Source organism: Panthera tigris, chromosome B1, assembly GCF_018350195.1.
Source record: "Panthera tigris isolate Pti1 chromosome B1, P.tigris_Pti1_mat1.1, whole genome shotgun sequence".
Classification (NCBI taxonomy): domain Eukaryota; kingdom Metazoa; phylum Chordata; class Mammalia; order Carnivora; family Felidae; genus Panthera; species Panthera tigris.
The window spans coordinates 170,202,908-170,222,821 of record NC_056663.1 but is presented as its reverse complement, the minus strand read 5'-3'; the positions used below and the strand labels follow the sequence as shown (position 1 = coordinate 170,222,821).

At 38.6% G+C, this 19,914-nt stretch overlaps 1 protein-coding gene across 3 annotated transcripts in view; it reads left to right on the top strand.

Moving 5' to 3' along the window:
* Positions 1-19,914, top strand: part of NSUN7 (NOP2/Sun RNA methyltransferase family member 7) — a 52,538-nt gene that overhangs the window by 29,291 nt on the left and 3,333 nt on the right. For all 3 annotated transcript variants that reach the window (XM_042984653.1, XM_042984652.1, XM_042984654.1), the window contains exons 8-10: positions 2,280-2,423; positions 7,387-7,488; positions 12,726-12,843. In XM_042984653.1, the coding sequence (XP_042840587.1) occupies positions 2,280-2,423; positions 7,387-7,488; positions 12,726-12,843 (364 nt within the window). The remainder of the gene's footprint in view (positions 1-2,279; positions 2,424-7,386; positions 7,489-12,725; positions 12,844-19,914) is intronic.

Sequence of the window (19,914 nt, the reverse complement as noted above, 5' to 3'; positions counted from 1 at the left end):
AGAAAGCTAGCATTAATCACTAAAATTGAATATGTACATACCAATGACCCAGCATTTCACTTCCAGTTACCCTCTGAATTTTTACCTAGTTACCAAGAGAGAATAGGAACCTCTAAGTAACCAAGCAGTGGAGGAAGGAAGTTTCTTCTTTTAGAAGTATTCTAGCTAATATGAAAAAGGTATGACAGAATTAAAATAGGTGACAGAATTAAAATAGGTCTATTTTGCAACCTCTTTGCTGGTACCAGAAAGATAACTTAGTGGATAAATATGACATCACTTGTGAAGTAGTTTTGCTCCCCTCTCCACTCTCTCCACACCCCCACCCCCACCAAAAAAAAGGAAAGAAAAAGAAAAAAAAAGCCAGAATCTAATTAAGCTTCTAAAGATACAACTAGTAAGTTATAAGAAGCACAGAACACAGGAACATGCTAGAGTACACTCTAGGGAAGCAATTAGCAAAATCCAGACTGTAGAAAAGCTGTCCGTAGTACAAATAACCATGTTTCATTAGGGAATAAGTTGTAAGAAAAAATGGAAAGGGAACCTATCAATAAGAAGAAATTTAAAATAAGGCTTATCAACTAATTACAATGTATGTACTTTATTAAAATCCTGATTCAAACAAATTGTAAAAAACTTTTGTCATGTGTGAGACTATGGGGAAATTTGAGCCATGATTGGATTCCATTATTTTTTAATGATGATAAGGAATTCTTATTTTTTTTAATTTGTGTGGTTATATTTTTAAAGGAGTTCTTTTAGAGCTATGTGGTGAAATATTTATAGATTTAAAATAATATGGGTTGGGGTGGAAGTGGGTACAGATGTAGATGAAACAGGATTGGGCATGAATGGTTCACTGTTGAATGTCCATGATGGGTACTTGAGAATTTATTATGTTTTTATGTGTGTTTTTGTATGTTTGAACTTTTCCAATCGAAATTTTAAAATAGAAAGAAAAAAAAAAGGCCCACTGATTAAAAAAAAAAAAAAAACCAGTTTCAAAACAGACAGAATAGGAAGATGAACAGGGTGATCAGACAAGAGAAAGGGGGTGGGGGAACAATTTTAGTGATGACTCCTCAGCAGGTGAGGGGACTGGGAGTCATTGCAGAAGTGGAGGGGTGGCCTGAAGATAGGGGCACAGATTATGATACTCAGTGAGGACAGACTTCCTTCCAACTAAACTAAAGTCCTTAAGGAACATTAGACTGCCTCATAAATGCTACTGATACCCATTTTTTCTCTGAGGAAGATGGAATATAAAAGGAGATTACAATGGGAAAGGGAAATAACCAACACTGAGCATTTACTATGTGCTAGGCACCATACTAAACTGCTTTATTTCAGTCTTCACCACAATTAGATGAGGCAGGCATTGTTATCCCATTTTATAAGTAAGAAAATGGGGGCTCAGATTAAGTCACGCAGCTAGTAAATACCGAAGTTGGGAGTCATCCTTGGGGGTCTCTGCCCCCAAAGCCCATTTCCCTCCACTATGTCATAGTATTTTAAAAGATTCTGAAGTTCAGGGCACCTAGGTGGCTCAGTCGGTTAAGCATCTGATTTTGGCTCAGGTCATGATCTCATGGTTTGAGCTCTGTTTTGGGTGAGCTCAAGCCCTGCTTCGGGCGTATATGAGCCCTGCTTTGGGTAAGCCCTACTTCTCTATCGCTCTCTTTCCCTCTCTCTCTCCCTCTCTTTCTCTGCCCTTGATGGGATTCTCTCTCTGCGCACCCCCCCCCCGCCCCTCGCTCACTTGTGCCCTCTCTCTCTCTCTCTCTCAAAAAAAAAAAGTAATCTGAAGTTCAGAATGAAAAATTATATTTTATGTAGGAGATATTTAAATTTCAAAATTGTTCTCTCAAGTGAAGGAGAAAGAATTCATGTGTTAACTCTGATAAGTTATCAGAGAAGAATAGCTCTCTTTTCTGACTATATGAGATGACTTTTTGTGAGGCTGAGGATTTAAAAATGAAAAATGATAGGGGCGTCTGGGTGGCTCAGTCATTTGAGTGTTTGACTTCAGCTTCGGCTCAGGTCATGATCTCATGGTTGGTGAGTCTGAGCCCTGCATCTGACTCTCTGCTGTTGGCACCAAGCCCGCTTCGGATCCTCTGTCCCCCCGTCTTTCTGCCCCTTTCCTGCTTGCTCTGTCCTTCAAAATAAATAAACAGTAAAAAAAATGAACAATGATAAATAGATCTAATTACAAACTGTATTAAGATTTTTAATGAATATTTTTGCACTAATTGTTCTGTTTTTTTCCCTCCAAGATATTGAAATACTTCATGAGGCATTTCTGAACATTGAATCAAAGGATCATAGATTGCAGAAAGTTAAAGTGATTCTGCTGCTTCCTCGCTGCTCAGGACTGGGTGTTAGTAATCCAGTGGAGTTTATATTAAATGAGCATGAAGGTACTTTAAAAATTTTTCATTTATAAATTATTGAAATTTGTTGATAAATGTCAAAAATAAAATTATTTAAAATCACTAAAATGACATATCAAATATATCTTATTAATGAATAGCTACCATGCATAGAGCACTTCCAATGTGTAAAGTACTTTACATTCATTGTTTCATTGAATACTTATAGCAATCCTTTGTGATATGGGCAAGGGGGAATATTAAAATTACTTATTTATTTATTAATACTTATTTACTTTTGAAAAAGCACAAGCGGGGGAGGGGGAGAGAGTGGGGAGAGGGTCTGAAGCAGGCTCTGTACTGACAGGCTGACCGTAGTAGTGAGCCCTATGTGGGGCTCCGACTCACAAAGCGTGAGATCATGACCTGAGCCAAAGTCGGACGCTCAGCTGACTGAGCCACCCAGGTGCCCTAAAAATATTTAATAATAGGAATGATGTAGGTAATCAGAACACATGTTGGCCGGTATGCTCTTCTGGTATATACCAGTGCTCAAGATATAGACATTAAAATTTATCAGCATTTTATAGATGAAAATACTGAGACTCAGAAAGATTAATTCATTTTTATAAGGTCACACAAGCTCTAGTTAGTAGCAGAGCTAGAATTCAAATTTAGATCAGCCAGACTCTATAGACTGTGCTCTAAAATGATCCTAATTAAATTATAATCACACTATTTCAAACTCAAGACTTCTATAATCCCTAGTATGTATGTTTTCTGATACTAAAACTTCAGATTAAGTATTAATTCTAGAAATACTTTACTTCTTTAAGAAATTATAAAATATTAACATTACCATTTATTGAGCACTCATATATAAGGCACTGAGCTAAGCACTTTGCTTTATTTCACTAAATCCTCACAAGAACTCAGTGAGTTAGTTACAGTAGTCTCCCCTTATCTGTGGGGATTTGTTGCAAGACCCCCAGTGGATGCCTGAAACCATAGATATCACTGAACCCTATGTATACTACATTTTTCCCTGTACATATGCCCCTATGATAAAGTTCAGTTTATAAATCAGGCACAGTAAGATATTAATAACAACAATAATAAAATAGAGCAGTCATAACAATATTCTGAAATGAAAGTTATGTGAATGTGGTTTCTTTTTCAAAATATCTTACTGTACTCTACTTACCCTTCTTGTGATGATGTAAGATGACAAAATGCCTACCTCCATGATGAGATAAAGCCAAGTGAGTGACGCAGGCACTATGATGTAGCCTTGAGTTCCTAGTGATCTTCTGCTGATTCGGCAGAAAAAGGATTATCGGCTTCCAGGACTGTGGTTGACCTCCAGTAACTGAAACTGCAGAAAGCAAAACCACGGATACTTACTTCTACATTTTACAAGTACAGAATCTGAGGCCCAGAGGTGTAGAAGTGTCCCAGGGCCATGTGACTAGTGTCAGAGCCCAGATTCAAACACAGCAGCTCTGACTCTGAGGCTGGCACTCTGAGCCACTTTTTAAACCAGAGTGTATGGCCGTGCATTGACTGAAATGCATTCTTACTGTAATCTGTTCCTATTGAAAGCCCTAGTTGAATGAGGTTAACTAGAATATTAGATAAGGAAGACATTTCACCAACATTCAGCAGATAGTGAATACTTGCTTTCTGTTTCTAGCAAGGTCAGGATCAAAAGTGAGAAAAAAAAATGGAGGGAAAGAAACTCATATTTATTGTGCACAAGTATGTCCCAGTCACTATTCTAGGTGGCACCCATCACTATCACTTAATATTCACAATAACTTTTTGAGGATAGTGTTCTTTTGTTATCTCTGTTTCACAGTGGGGGAGGGGAACAAGACTCTGAGAAATCTCACAAGTTGCTTAAGGTCACGTACCTAGTAAATAGAGAAGCTGGGATTCAAATTCAGATTAGTTAGCACATTCCACGATACCGGACAGTCTGGAACTGGGTTTACACTGCACCCCGTGGAATTTTTGACTCGCTATGGAAAATGTCCTTGCAGTGAGAGTAAAACAGAATAACCAATTCAAGTGGAGAATAGTGAGCTGAAAAACTTTCTATGTTAACTGGGAAATAATCAAATAAGAAGAATTAGTAGACATAGGAAAAGAGGGGGGAAGATAGCTGCTATAATAGACATAGCAGTGAAGAGAGTTAGAGCTCCCAACTGAGAGACTCTGGCCTTATTCTGGGTCATTTTGAAGTGAGAATGCAGAAAAAAATAAACCATAGGTAAAAATGAACTCAGGGTTGGGAGAGGAGCTCAAAGGGAACCACAAGAGATGAAAAGGGAGAAAGTAAAAAGTTTCCTGGGGGCACCTGGGTGGCTCAGTCCATTAAGCATCCAACTCTCGATTTTGGTTCAGGTCATGATCTCACAGTTCATGGGATGGAGCCCCGCATTGGGCTCTGTGCTGACAGTGTGGAGCCTGCTTGGGATTCTCTCTCTCCCTCTATCTCTGCCCCTTCCCTGCTCTCACATGCACTCTTTCTCTCAAATAAACTTAAAAAAAAAAATTTTTTTTTTAAAAAGTTTCCTAGGTATTAGCAATGTTCTGAAAGCTTTGCTGAAGAGGCAAGAGGATAAGCCAAGAAGTCGTCTTTGACAAACCTGGAAAAAGGAGGGTTTCCTCTGAGGAAGTAATAGCCAGAGCAAATAAGAAGCTGTTGACCTAGTGCCAAGGGTAGAAATATGACTGATAAGTTTAGTGGGGATGAATTGAAAAGACTTGGATACTAGGTGGAAGGGAAAAATCATGAATTAGTTTGAAAAACATTTTAACATTGAAAAATGTGAGAAACATTGAAGAATACATGAAATTGTTCCTTGCTAATAACTGGGAATTATTTTAAAATGGGATGAAGCAATAGCACTGCTAGGAATTTACCCAAAGAATACAGGAGGGCTGATTCGTAGGGGCACATGTGCCCCAAAGTTTATAGCAGCACTTTCAACAATAGCCAAAGTATGGGGGCACCTGGGTGGCTCAGTCGGGTAAGCGTCTGACTTTGGCTCAGGTCATGATCTCCAGGTTTGTGAGTTTGAGCCCCACATCGGGTTCTGTGCTGCCAGCTCGGAGCCTGGAGCCTGCTTTGGATTCTGTGTCTTCCTCTCTCTCCGCCCCTACCCTGCTCACACTTTGTCTGTCTCTCTCTCAAAAGTAAATAAACATTAAAAAAAATTTTTTGAAAATAGCCAAATTATGGAAAGAGCCGAGATGTCCATTAACTGATGAATGGATAAAGAAGATGTGGCATATATATACAATGGAATACTACTTGGTGATGAAAAAGAATGAAACCTTGCCATTTGTAACAATATGGATGGAACTGGAGGGTATTATGCTAAGTGAAACAAGCCAGTCAGCAAAAGACAGATATCATATGTTTTCTCATAACAAATGTGGAATTTGAGAAACTTAACAAAAGACCATGGGGGAAGGGAAGGAAAAGTTACAGAGAGGGAGGCAAACCATAAGAGACTCTTAAATATAGAAAACAAACTGAGGGTTGATGAGGGTGGGGGGTTGGGGGGCTGGGGAAAATGGGAGATGGGCATTGAGGAGGGTACTTGTTGGGATGAGCACTGGATATTGTAAGGCGAATGTGATAACCACTATGCTACAGAAACATGGATGTTGTATGTAAGTGATGAATCACAGGAATCTACTCCTGAAGCCAAGACTACACTGTATACACTGTATGTTAGCTAATGTGACCATAAATTATTAAAAAATACATACAATAAAATGGGGTGAAAGAGGTAAATTGATGTGGTTTTATAGTATAATAATGTATAAATAGTCCTTAAAAGTGGTGAAGAGAGAGAGAAAAATGTGAAGTGTGAAAATAAATTGGGAAGAAATGGAGTTTAATTAACCTTTACTGATATTACTAGAATGGGGAACAGCCAAATATATGGCATAAATAATTGGCTCTCCTACTCCAGGGACTTACTGAGAGGCAGAATAAAGAGAAGTTAGAAGTTTGGACTCTGGTCAGATTTCTGAGCTAAAATATGGCTCTTCACCTAGTAGCTATATGACCTCAGATAAGTGGTTTAATGTATGTTTGAACAGTTTTCTTAATGTTAAAAGGGATAATAATGTTTCAGGGGGTTGACAAATAAAATACTGTATACAAAGTAGTATTCAATACATCCTAGTTAATATTATCAAGAAGTATGTTTTGAAAAATTTTTAAGTTACTTTAAGAGCTTCTTGATCTGTTTCTTAATCTATGTAGACTAGATTTACTTCTCTGAATTCTTTCCTTCCAAAATTTCTTTCGGTAAGTTAATGTTTTTAACTGTATCCTTTTGTGGTCTTTCCTACTCAGCTCTGATTATAGCTCATCAGTTTCTGCCTTGGAAATAAATCTTTTTTCTTTTCCTCTATTAGGCTCCACACCTACAGCATTCTCGCTTCTGTGCCTAAATGACAGAACCTAATCTAAGTTAGCTTGTAGGATGACTATCTCAGAAGAACTTAAAGAAGAAAGAAAAACAATACTAAAACCAAACTAAACAAAATTACCCTTATTTCGTTTTTTAATTTTGACTCAGCGTTTTTATAATACTCTTTATTTAGTTTTAATAAATATTATTAATATTTATTAAATATTAATATTAAATATTTATTAATATATTAATATTATTAATAGGGGAAATGGTTGGGGCGCCTGGGTGGCTCAGTTGGTTAACCATCTAACTTCGGCTTAGGTCATGATCTCCCTGTTCATGAGTTCAGGCCCCACGTCCAGCTCTGTGCTGACAGCTCAGAGCCTGGAACCTGCTTCAGATTCTGTGGTTCCCTCTCTCTTTTCCCTTCCCCTTACACTCTGTCTCTCTCAAAAATAAATGAACATTTAAAGAAAATAGGGGAAATGATTGAAAAATTAAACAATGTGATTATAGCAATATATGAAAAACACCTAATAGTGATATATTTAAAAGTATTTCTTTGCTTTTAGATACAGGTTTACTTAAAGATTTCTCTCAAGGAGGTACATCAGAAGATAAACTTCACATTCTTGTTCAACAGCAATATGAACAGCTAACACATGCAATGAAATGTAAGTTTATTATCAGTTCAATCTTAAAATACATTGTAAATCTTAGAAACATTAATACTTCATTTATCTATTATAATCAGGCAATGAAGTGTGAGCCATAAGTGAATTTTCCAGAACACTCAGCCTTAGCACCTTCCAATATCAAAGTATTTATTTTTACCAATTCAACCTGTCTTTTATTATTTTTTTAAATGTTTTTATTTATTTTTGAGACAGAGAGACAGAGCATGAGCAGGGGTGGGGCAGAGAGAGAGGGAGACACAGAATCCGAAGCAGGCTCCAGGCTCCGAGCTGTCAGCACAGAGCCTGACACGGGGCTCGAACTCACAGACTGTGAGATCATGACCTGAGACGAAGTCAGATGCTCAACCGACTGAGCCACCCAGGCGCCCCTCAACCCGTCTTTTAAAAATAGATGTTGTACTATCATTTGTAGCATAGGTTAGCAAGGACAGTGGCTTAATGCTGGAGTAAAATAATTATGTATATCCATGATGGAACAGTTTTATTTTCTCTGTTTCTTTTCTTTGGCTTCTTATTTGATGTAATTTTTCTGTTGTCATTGTGCCTGGCCATATTCTACAATCCAAATTTGAATCAAACTCTTAAGTCTCTTAGTGTTAAATAGAGATTAATAGAGAAGTACAATTATAAATAAAGCCTGAGTAAGTTGAAGTCTGAGTAAATGAGGTCTTTAGGTATTTGTTTTATTGTTTCAATCACTCCATTTAGATTTGAGTACCATTTAGATTTTGAGGAGCATTGCCCTCAAATGGATATGGATATGGAAAATGGAGAAGTCTCTGAGAAATTACATAAACTATTATTAATTCAGTGCATGTTTATCAAGTGCCTACTCTGGGTCAGGCATTATGTTGGATGTTAGGGATATGAGTGTGAATAAATCCTGATCTCCGAAGGCTCAAAGATAAGTATACAGGTATAGATAATTCAGTACATAAAGATATAACATAATGAGGTAGAAATAAGGCAAATGGTAAGCACAGAGCAGGTCTGCTTTTTTAGTTGATGCTCTAATAAACATTAATTTAAATATGATAATATGTAGGGGCGCCTGGGTGGCTCAGTTGGTTGGGTGGCCAACTTCAGCTCAGGTCATGATCTTGTGGTCCGTGAGTTCGAGCCCTGTGTCAGGCTTTGTGATAATATGATAATACGTACATGTGTATATATATATATATATATATATATATATATATATATATATGATATATGAAATAAGTTAGTTGGAAGATTAGAAAGTTGGTAAATAATTTTTTGAATTTTTTGATGCTTTCTCTACTTTGTTTAAAATTACAGTATTATCACCTACAACTATCCTCCATCCCTGCTTTTTCTCTACACTGTTTATCAACCCCTAAAGATACTATATGATTTTCTGATGTATCTGTGTCTTATCATATCAATAAAACATGGCAAAGAATCTCCCCAAGGGCAGAGATTTTTGTCTATGTATCTTAGATGCTAGAATAGTGCTTAGCTTATAGTAGGTGCTTGATATGGGTGAATAAACGAGTGAGTTCCAGGTAGTAGTATTATCTCACAGATGAAAAATCTGAGAGTTTTAAGTAATTTTCCCAGCATCATATAGCAGTAAGTAACATAATTGGGATTCGCATCTGTTTCTACAGTCCTTTTAACTAGTTATGTGATATGACTTGTGGGAGAATGGCTGAAGTATCAAGCTCATGGTAATCTGCACTATTATTTGTTTGTGTTTGTAACTAGGTCAGTCACGTTGATTGTGTTTTCAATTTCCAAACAGATCAATGAAACCAGGAACTGGTTCTTTGAAAAAAATTAGTAAAATTGATACACCCCTAACAAAACTTATCAAGAAAAAAAGAGAAAGCACCCAAATAAACAAAATCACAAGACAGGAGAAGTAACAACCAACACCACAGAAATAATAAGAGAATATTATGAAAACTATATGCCAACAAATTGGACAATCTGGAAGAAATCAATAAATTCCTAGAAACATATAAACTACCAAAACTGACACAGGAAGAAATAGAAAACTTGAATAGACCAATAACCAGCAAAGAAATTGAATCAATAATCAAAAATCTCCCAATAAACAAAGTCCATGGCCAGCTGGCTTCATAGGAGGAATTCTACCAAACATTTAAAAAAGAGTTAATATGTATTCTTCTCAAACTGCTCAAAAAAATAGAAATTGAAGGAAAACTTCCAAACCTTTTGTATGAGGCCAGCATTACCCTGATTCCAAAACCAGATAAAGGCTCCACTAAAAAAGAGAACTACAGGGCTACCCAAGTGGCTCAGTCAGTTAAGTGTCCAACTTCAGCTCAAGTCATGATCCTACAGTTCGTGGGTTTGGGCCCCTCATCAGGTTCTGTGCTGACAGTTCAGAGCCTGGAGACTGCTTTGGATTCTGTGTCTCCCTTTCTCTATGCCCCTCCTATGCTTGTGCTCTGTCTCTCTCAAAAATAAATGTTAAAAAAATAAAGAGAACTACAGGCCAATATCCCTGATGAATATGGATACCTAACTAAATTGTCAACAAAATGCTAGTGAATTGAATTCAACACTACATTAAAAGAATCATTCACCACGGTGAAGAGGGATTTACTCCTGGGCTGCAAGGGTGGTTTAACATTGGCAAATCAATCAACATGATATACTACATTAATAAAAGAAAGGATGAGAACCATATGATCCTCTCAATAGATGCAGAAAAAGCATTTGACAAAATACATTATTCATGATAAAAACCTTCAATAAGTAGATTTAGAGGGAACATACCTCAACAGAATAAAGGCCACATATATAAAACCCACACCTAATATCATCCTTAATGGGGAAAGACAGAGCTTTTCCTCTATGGTCAGGAAAAAGACAAGGATGTCTACTCTCACCACTGCTATTTAACATAGTACTAGAAGTCCTAGCCTTAGCAATCAGACAACAAAAAGAAGTAAAAAGGCATGTAAATCAGCAAGAAAGAAGTCAAACTTGCACTATTTGCAGATGACATGATAGTCTATATAGAAGACCCAAAAGACTCACCAAAAAATTACTAGAACTGATACATGAATTCACTAAAGTTTCAGGATACAAAATAAATGTACAGAATTCTGTTCCACTTCTAAACACCAATAATGAACAGCAGAAAGAGAAATTAAGGAATTGATTAAGGAATTGCACCAAAAGCCATATGATACCTGGGAATAAACCTAACCAAAGATGTAAAATATATATACTCTGAAAACTATAAAACACTGATGAAAGAAATTGAAGATGACACAAAGAAATGGAAAAACAATCCATGCTCATGGATTGGAAGAACAAATATTGTTAAAATGTCTATGATGCCCAAAGCAAGCTACACATTTAATGCAATCCTTATCAAAATACCACCAGAAGTTTTCACAGAGCTAGAACAAAGAATCCTAAAATTTATTTGGAACCACAAAAGACTCCGAATAGCCAAAGCAATCTTGAAAAAGCAAAGCAAAGCAAAGCTGGAGACAGCAAAAATTCTGGACTTCAAGCTATATTATATTCAAGCTGTAGTAAAACAGTATGGTACTGGCACAAAAATAGACACATAGATCAATAGAATAGAATCGAAAACCCAGAAGTTGACCATGATAGGTCAACTAAACTTCAACAAAGCAGGAAAGAATGGGAAAAAGCCAATGGGAAAAAGACAGTCTCTTCAACAAATGGTGTTGAGAAAACTAGACAGCAACATGCAAAAGAATGAAACTGGGCCACTTTCTTACACCACACATAAAAATAAATTGAAAATGGATGAAAGATGTAAATGTGAGACAGGAAACCATCAAAATCCTATTGGAGAACACAGGCAGTAACCTCTTTGACTTCAGACATAGCAACTTCTTATTAGATAGGTCGCCTGAGGCAAGGGACACAAATGCAAAAATAAATTATTGGTACTTCATCAAGATAAAAAAGCTTCTGCACAGCAAAGGAAACCATCAACAAAACTAAAAGACAGCTTTCAGAATGGGAGAAGATATTTGCAAATGACATATCTAATAAAGGGTTAGTATCCAAAATCTATAAAGAACTTATCAAAATCAACACCCAAAAACCAAATAATATAGTTAAGAAATGGGTAAAAAAGGACACAAACAGACAGTTTTCCAAAGAAGATATCCAGATGGCTAACAGACACATGAAAAGATGCTCACAACATCCCCACTATCAAGGAAATACAAATATGTCTAAATACTAAATCATTTAGTCAGAATGGCTAAAATGAACAACACAGGAAACAACAGGTGTTGGTGAGGATGTGGAGAAAGGGGAACCCTCTTGCACTGTTGGTAGAAATGCAAAGTGGTGCAGCCACTGTGGAAAACAGTATGGAGTTTCCTTGAAAAGTTAAAAATAGAACTACCCTATGATCCAGCCACTACACTATTTACCCAAAAGATACAAAAATACTGATTTGAAGGGATACGTGCACCCTGATGTTTATAGCAGCATTACCAACTATAGCTAAACTATGGAAAGAGCCCAAATGTCCATTGACTGATGAATGGATACAGAAGATGTGGCATCTATATCTATATCTGTATCATCTATAGCTATACATACACACACAATGGCATATTACTCAGCCATAAAAAATGAAGTCTTGCCATTTGCAATGATGTGGATGGAGCTGGAGAGTATAATGCTAAGTGAAATAAGTCAGTCAAAGAAAGACAAATACCATATGATTTCACTCATGTGGAATTTAAGAAGCAAAACAAATGAACCGGGTGGGGGGGAAGAGAGAGACAAACCATAAAACAGATTATTCACTATAGAGAACAAACTGATGGTTACTGGAGGGCAGGTGGGCAGGGGAATAGGATAAATGGGTGAGGGGGATTAAGGAATGAACTTGTGGTGAGCACTGAGTATTATGTGTAAGTGATGAATCACTAAATTCTTCACCTGAAACTATTACACTGTGTGTTAACTGGAATTTATATAAAAACTTGAGAGAAAAAAAAATTCAATTTCCATACAATTCAGTTAGATTTACTTTACTTATTGGCCACAGACTACGTTACTAATACATGTTTTGAAGAGGGGAATAATGCAAGCATCTATGGAAATCATTCCCATCAAAACCATGTGGTATTAGTATCAAACAGATGTTTGGAAACATAAGTCTGTTTAGGATTGTTAATGGGGCCATTATTATTAATTACCACCTTCTTTGCATACAGTTACTAAAGCTCAAGCAGTTGTTTATTGCACATGTTCAGTTTATCCAGAAGAAAATGAAGGTGTTGTTAAGAAAGCACTGGAATTTCAAGACCATGGGATTAAAGTACAACCTTATAGGTAAGAAAGGAAAGGATTGCTCTGAACTCAAATATTCTGAGCATGAATGATTATGATTTTTAAGTTATTTAAAGACGTTCCACATCCTTCTTGTTATACTTTAACATGACCAAACAACCTAATTTCTTACAACTATAACAGATTCTGTAGTCTTTATGATGGATTGGCATGAGCATTCTCTTGTACTGCTAAAAATTCTTTTTGTTGTTATCGTTGGTAAAGCTAAATGCATTTTGGCTTTGAGTTGATTGATTTCTGGATAAATTGGGCCTGAACTTTATATCCCGAGTTATACATTTATGCCTCAGTGCAGTACAAGAAAAGTAAGTATATAAAATAAACTTAGAAAGGAGACAGAGGGGCACCTGGGTGGCTCAGTTGGTTAAGTGTCTGTCTCTTGATACTGGTTCAGGTCATGATCTTGTGGTCATGGACTCATGGTCGTGAGATCGAGACCTGCATAATCGGCACTGAGCATGAAGTCTGCCTGGGATTCTCTCTCTCGCCCCCTCTCTCTGTTCCTCTTTCGCTTGCACACACACACACCCTCTGTCAAAATAAGTTTAACAACTACACAAAAAAGAAAGGAAAAGCAAAATTATTTAATTGGATGTTTATTACCTGAAAACACATTTCTAAGCTCCTTGTAGCCTTTGTCCCTCACAAGGACTGAGGTAAAAATAGCCTAAACAATTCAGGTAGCTTCTGGGTAAAATGCTGCAATAAAATAGAGGTAGAGAGGATAAGCAATAATATTCCATCTAAACTGTGGACATCAAAATAAGGAATAGATCTGAAAATATATGACACCTTGGGGCACCTGGGTGGCTCAGTTGTTTAAGCGTCCAACTCTTGGTTTTGGCTCAGGTCATGATGTCATGGTTGGTGACATTGAGACCCATGTTGGGTTCTGTGGAGCCTGCTTGGGATTCTCTCTCTCTCTCTCTCTCTCTCTCTCTCTCTCTTTCTCTCTCTCTCTCCCTGTCTTTCTGCCCTTTCTATCTCTCTCTCCCCCTCAAAATAAATAAATAAATAAACTTAAAAAAATAAAACGGGGCGCCTGGGTGGCTCAGTCGGTTGAGTGACTGACTTCGGCTCAGGTCATGATTTCACAGCTCGTGAGTTCGAGCCCTGCATCGGGCTCTGTGCTGACAGCTCGGAGCCTGGAGCCTGCTTCGGATTCTGTGTCTCCCTCTCTCTGCCCATCCCCCACTCACACTCTGTCTCTGTCAAAAAATAAACATTAAAAAAAAAAAATGTCCAGTACGATGTTGAATAAAAGTGGTGAGAGTGACATTCTTGTCCTCTTTCTGACCTTAGGGTTAAAGCTCTCAGTTCCCCATTGAGGATGACATTAGCTATGGGTTTTTCATATATGGCCTTTATTATGTTGAGGTGTTTTTTCCCTTTAAATCTTTGTTGAGGGTTTTTATCATGCATGGATATTGTACTTTTTCAAATGCTTTTTCTGCATGTTGAAATGATCTTATGGTTCTTATCCTTTTTCTTATTGATGTAATGTATTATGTTGATTATTTGCAAATAGTGAACCACCCTGGCAACCAAGGAATAAATCCCACTTCATTGCAGTGAATGATATTTTAAATGTATTGTTGGATTCAGTTTGCTAGTATTTTGTTGAGAATTTTTGCATCTATGTTCCTTAGAGATTAGCTCCTTTAAATTTGTTATTAACTTTTATGTATTTGGGTGCTTTCACGTTGGGTGCATAATGTTTACAATTGTTGTATCTTCTTGTTGGATTGCCCCCTCTATTATTATATGGTGTCCTTCTTTGCCTCTTGTTATAGTCTTTGTTTTAAAGTCAATTTTGTCTGATAAAAGTATTGCTACTCTGGCTTTCTTTTTTTAATTAATTTATTTTGAGAGACAGAGACAGAGACAGAAACAGAATGAGCGGGAGACAGAGAATCCCAGGCAGGCTTTTTGCTGCCAGCGCAGATTCTGATATGGGGCTCAAACCCACGAACCATGAGATCATGAGCTGTGCCGAAACCAAGAGTCTGATGCTTAACTGCTTAACCAACTGAGCCACCCAGGTGCCCCGCCCCTCTGGCTTTCTTTTGACATCTGTTTGCACCATAAATGTTTTTCTATCCCCTCACTTTCAATCTGCAGGTGTCTTTAGGTCTGAAATTGGTCTCTTGTAGGCAGCATATAGATGGGTCTGGTTTTTTTATCCATTCTATCACCCTATGTCTTGTGATTGGAACGTTTTTTCCATTCAAAGTAATTATTGATACATATGTCTTTACTGCCATTGTATTACTTGTTTTGTGGTTGTTTCTGAAGATTTTCTTGTTCTTGTGATTCTCTCTTTCATGATTGCTGGTTTTCTTTAGTGATAATTTGGATTTCTATCTCTTTATTCTTTGCCTATTAGTGGTTTTTGATACTGTTAGGTTTGTGTATAACATCTTCTGTTGTAGCAGTCTACAGTAGGTTCATGGTTGTTTCAGTTTGAACCCTTTCTTTACTCCTGTCTTCCCCATGGTTCAGGTTTATGGCATCATATTTTACATCCTTCTATTTTGTGAGTTCCTTCACTGAATTTTTAAAGAAGTATTCATTTTTGCTGCTTTGGTGTTCCCTACCTTCATACTGTCATTATTGGCCTTTCCTTTCCATTCCGAGAGTCCTCTTTAGTATTTCTTGCAGGACTGGTTTAATTGTCACAAACTCCTTTAGTTTTTGTTTGGGAAACTCTATCTCTCCTTTGGTTCTGAATTGCAGCCTTGCTGGATAGAGTATTCTTGGCTGCAGGTTTTTCCCATTCAGCACTCTGAATATATCATGCCATTCCTTTCTGGCTTGGCAAGTTTCTGCAGAAAAAGCCATTAATAGCCTTACGGGGTTTCCTTTGTATGAAATTGTCTTGTCTTGCTGCTTTTAATATTGTTTTATCACTATATTTTACCATTTTAATTACAATGTGTTGGTGGAGTGCCTGGCTGGCTCAGTCAGTAGAGCATGCAACTCTTGATCTTGGGGTTGTAAGTTTGAGCCCTATGTTGGGTGTGGAGCCTACTTAAAACAATATTAATAATAAACAATAGTATGCCTTGGTGTGGTCCAGTGAGTATCCTTATGATCATTGCTTTAAATTCTCCATCAGGCTTGTTACTCTGTTTCACTTATATCTCCAGCTGTCACCTTCTCTTGTTCTTTCATTTGGGACAAATTCCTCTGTCTTCTCATTTTGTCTAAGTCTCTGTGCCTATTTCTCTGTGTTAGGAAAGTTAGCTACGTCCCTTGTTCTTGAGGGTAATAGCTTTATGAAGAAGAGGTCCTATAATGCCCTGCAGTGTAGGGTCCCCTTTTCCTCAGGGCCTGGCACTTCTGGGAGTGTCTCCAATGTGTTGTGTGTGCTCTGCTGTTGTGTCCTGACTGCTTTATCCATCAGGCCAGTTATCTGCAGAGACTCTCTGTGCCTGTTGTGGGCAGTGTTTGGTTCCTGGCCTGAATATGGTACATTTTAGTTAGGTGTGCTCTGATCTGCTTGGGAAATGAGACATATCTCCACTGTCACCAGAATTGAGGCCTCACCAAAACACCTGGGTCAGGAGATGCGGTGTCAGTAGGGGTTTGGGCCAGTCTTCTAGAGGAGGGGGCCTACCACACTGAGACGGAGGCGAGCATGACTGGAAAGGGCAGTTCTTCCAGATGGCAAGGGGGCAGGGCTTGGTTTAAGCAAGTCAGGTAGCAAGTGTCCAGTGTTGGTGCCATACTGGTACCTGCAGGTGGCCCTGTGCTCATGTTGAGGGGCTGCGGAGGGAAATGACACTGGCCAATGTCTTTGTTCCTGGAGGGGTCTCTCCATTGAATGCTGCCTATCCGGGAGAGGCTCCAAGATGAGCAAATAACCTCCTCGCTCTGTGGCCCAGGCACTCTTCAGATTGCTGTTTTTGCCTGCTTTCTCTCCAAGAGCAGCCCCAGTGTCCTCCAAGCTCTCTTTTAAAACTCCTTTAAAACTCCAGGCTCTAAGCCTTGCTGGTTAAAAGAACTCACAAGATTTAGGCCCTTTCACTTTCCAAGTCCACTGCTATGGGGATTTGTCTCTCCTGTACATTTCCGTGTGCTAGTTTGTCCCTCACCCTTCTCTGAGATTACAGCTCCCAACCCACTGCAGCACCATGATCCATTTCTCTCCCAAGCCAAATCTCCGCACTTCCTACTTTGTAGCCTCTTCTCTGCCTTTGGTTGTGGAGTTTGTTCTGCCAGTTTTCAGATTGATTTCTGGAGTATTTAGGATGATTTGATAGGTATCTAATTGTATTCGTGGGACAAGGCAAGCCTAGGGGCCTCCTATTCCACTACCATCTTCCAAGAACCCCTATAGACCTGTATTTAAAGGGCTCATGTGATTAGGTCAGGTCCATCCTGATAACATGCATAGCTTAAGGTTAAGAGACCTTAATTACATTTGCAAAATTCCTTTTGCCATGTGTTTTATTTTCCTAGGCTCCCACAACAAACTATCCCAAACTTGGTGACTTATAGCAAGAGAAATTTATTCTCTCACAGTTCTGGAGACCAGAAGTCCGAATGAATGTCAGGTGTTGGTAGGGTTGTTGGCTTCTGGGGCCTCTGAGGAAGAATCTGTTTTATGCCTCTCCCAGCTTCTGGTGTTCACTAGCAATCTTTAGTGTCCTTGGCCTGTAGCTGTGTCACTCTAACCTCTGTCTCTGTCTTCACGTGGCCCTCTTCCCCTGTGTGTCTCTGTGTCCTCTCTCCTTATAGGGACACCAATATTGGACTTAGGGTCTACTCTACTCCAGTATTACCTCCTCTTAAATATCTGCAAAGACGCTATTTCCAAATAAGGGCACATTCTGGGTTTTGGGTGGACATGAATTTTGGGGAGGACACAATTCAGCCCCCAATAGTCCACTCTGCACACCCCCCCCCGCAATTGATGTCTGTCTCATGTGTGAAATACATTCAACTCACCCCAATATCCTCAAGTCCTCACCCATTCCAGGATCAATTCTAAATCCAAAATCTCACCTAAATATCAACTGCATAAATCCCAAACATCATCTAAGTCAGGTATCCACGAGACTGGATATGAACTTCCTTTATTATTCAAAGAAATGGCCTATAACCTGGAGTTTAGAAATAAATTTGTTATGTAGGGGTAATTGTAAGGTAACTCAACCAATCTTAATTAGGATTATTACCATTAGCAAAGACAGCATATATAGCTAAAATATATCATATTTATTAAACACTAACTGAATACTTACTGTGTACCAGACACTCTTCTAGGTGCTAAGAATATGTTAATAAATTAAAATTGACAAAATCCCAACCTTCATATTTACATTTTGGAACTAAGTATGTCCAACTTGTTAAGAAATCATTATTTTTCCTAAGAATTTTTTTACCTTATGTGAACAAATTGTTTTTGATGATTTCTATTTATGTAGAATACGTAAATAGGCCTCAGAAATTCGGTTTGTTGTTTACAAGGTTGGTGAGAGGAGGGACTAGCTCTCTTGCCTTTAGTACCTACACAGCTATTATACTTCAGCTGAGTTCAGCATAAACATTTATTAAGCACCACCTTCTGTGCCACTTTTGGCATGTCACTTGAGGTCATGTGTCTGCCTGCATCCTAAGTGACCTCTGCATCCCTTTACTCACCTTATGTCCCAGCCACATGGAAATACTTGCTGCACCTTGAACATTTTTATGACACTTGTGTTTTTGTTTCCTTCTTTCTTTCGTTTCCTTCCTTCTTTCTGCCTAGAAATACCTTCTTTACCTTATGGGAAACTTACCCTTCAAGACACAGTACCAGTGGCTCTTCCTCTGTGGAGTCTCCACGTGCGCTATCCTGTGGCCAGAGTTAATTGGGCCTTATTCTGTATTACTACCTCATTTTGTCTCTCCTTGGCTCGGCATTCTTATTGGGCCTTCTTTATATTATAACAAACTGATTAGGGGGCACCTGGGTGGCTCAGTCGGTTGGGCGTCTGACTTCGGCTCAGGTCACGTTCTCACGGTTCGTGGTTCGAGCCATGCGCGCGTGCATGAGTGGGGGAGGGGCAGAGAGAGAGGGAGACACGGAATCCGAAGCAGGCTCCAGGCTCCGAGCTGTCAGCACAGAGCCGGACGTGGGGCTCGAACCACGAACCGTGAGAACGTGACCTGAGCCGAAGTCAGACGCCCAACCGACTGAGCCACCCAGGTGCCCCCTAATCAGTTTGTAATAATATAAAGAAGGCCCAATAAGAATGCCGAGCCAAGGAGAGACAAAATGAGGTAGTAATACAGAATAAGGCCCAATTAACTCTGGCCACAGGATAGCGCACGTGGAGACTCCACAGAGGAAGAGCCACTGGTACTGTGTCTTGAAGGGTAAGTTTCCCATAAGGTAAAGAAGGTATTTCTAGGCAGAAAGAAGGAAGGAAACTTCTAAGCTTCCATTTTTTTCGTCAGCAAAATAAGAATAGTGAGAGCCAACACAGAGTTGTGAAGACCACCCGTTTGTGTCTTACCATAGGACTAGGCCTATTCTAAGTATTCGACAAGTAGTACCTGTTACAATCAGAAGGAAAGTTGAGTCAGAGTGGGAGAGAAAATTCTCTGAGATTTTTGTAAAACTTTCCCAATGATTGAGAGCAGGGTAAAAAATAAAAAATCTCGGGGCACCTGGGTGGCTCAGTCGGTTGAGCATCCGACTTCGGCTCAGGTCACGATCTTGCGGTCTGTGAGTTCGAGCCCCGCGTTGGGCTCTGTGCTGACAGCTCGGAGCCTGGAGCCTGCTTCGGATTCCGTGTCTCCCTCTCTCTCTGCCCCTCCCCCACTCATGCGCGCGCTCTCTCTCTCAAAAATAAACATTAAAAAAAATTTAATAAACTGATTAGTTTCTCCAACCAAATTGTAAACTATTGAGAATTGATCTTTATATGCCTTGCACATAGTAGGCAAATAGTGAATGAATATAAATTTAAAATGATTTTAAATCACTAAGTTCTGTACCTGAAACTAACATTATATTGTATGTTAACTGACTGGAATTTAAATAAAAACTTGAAAAAAATG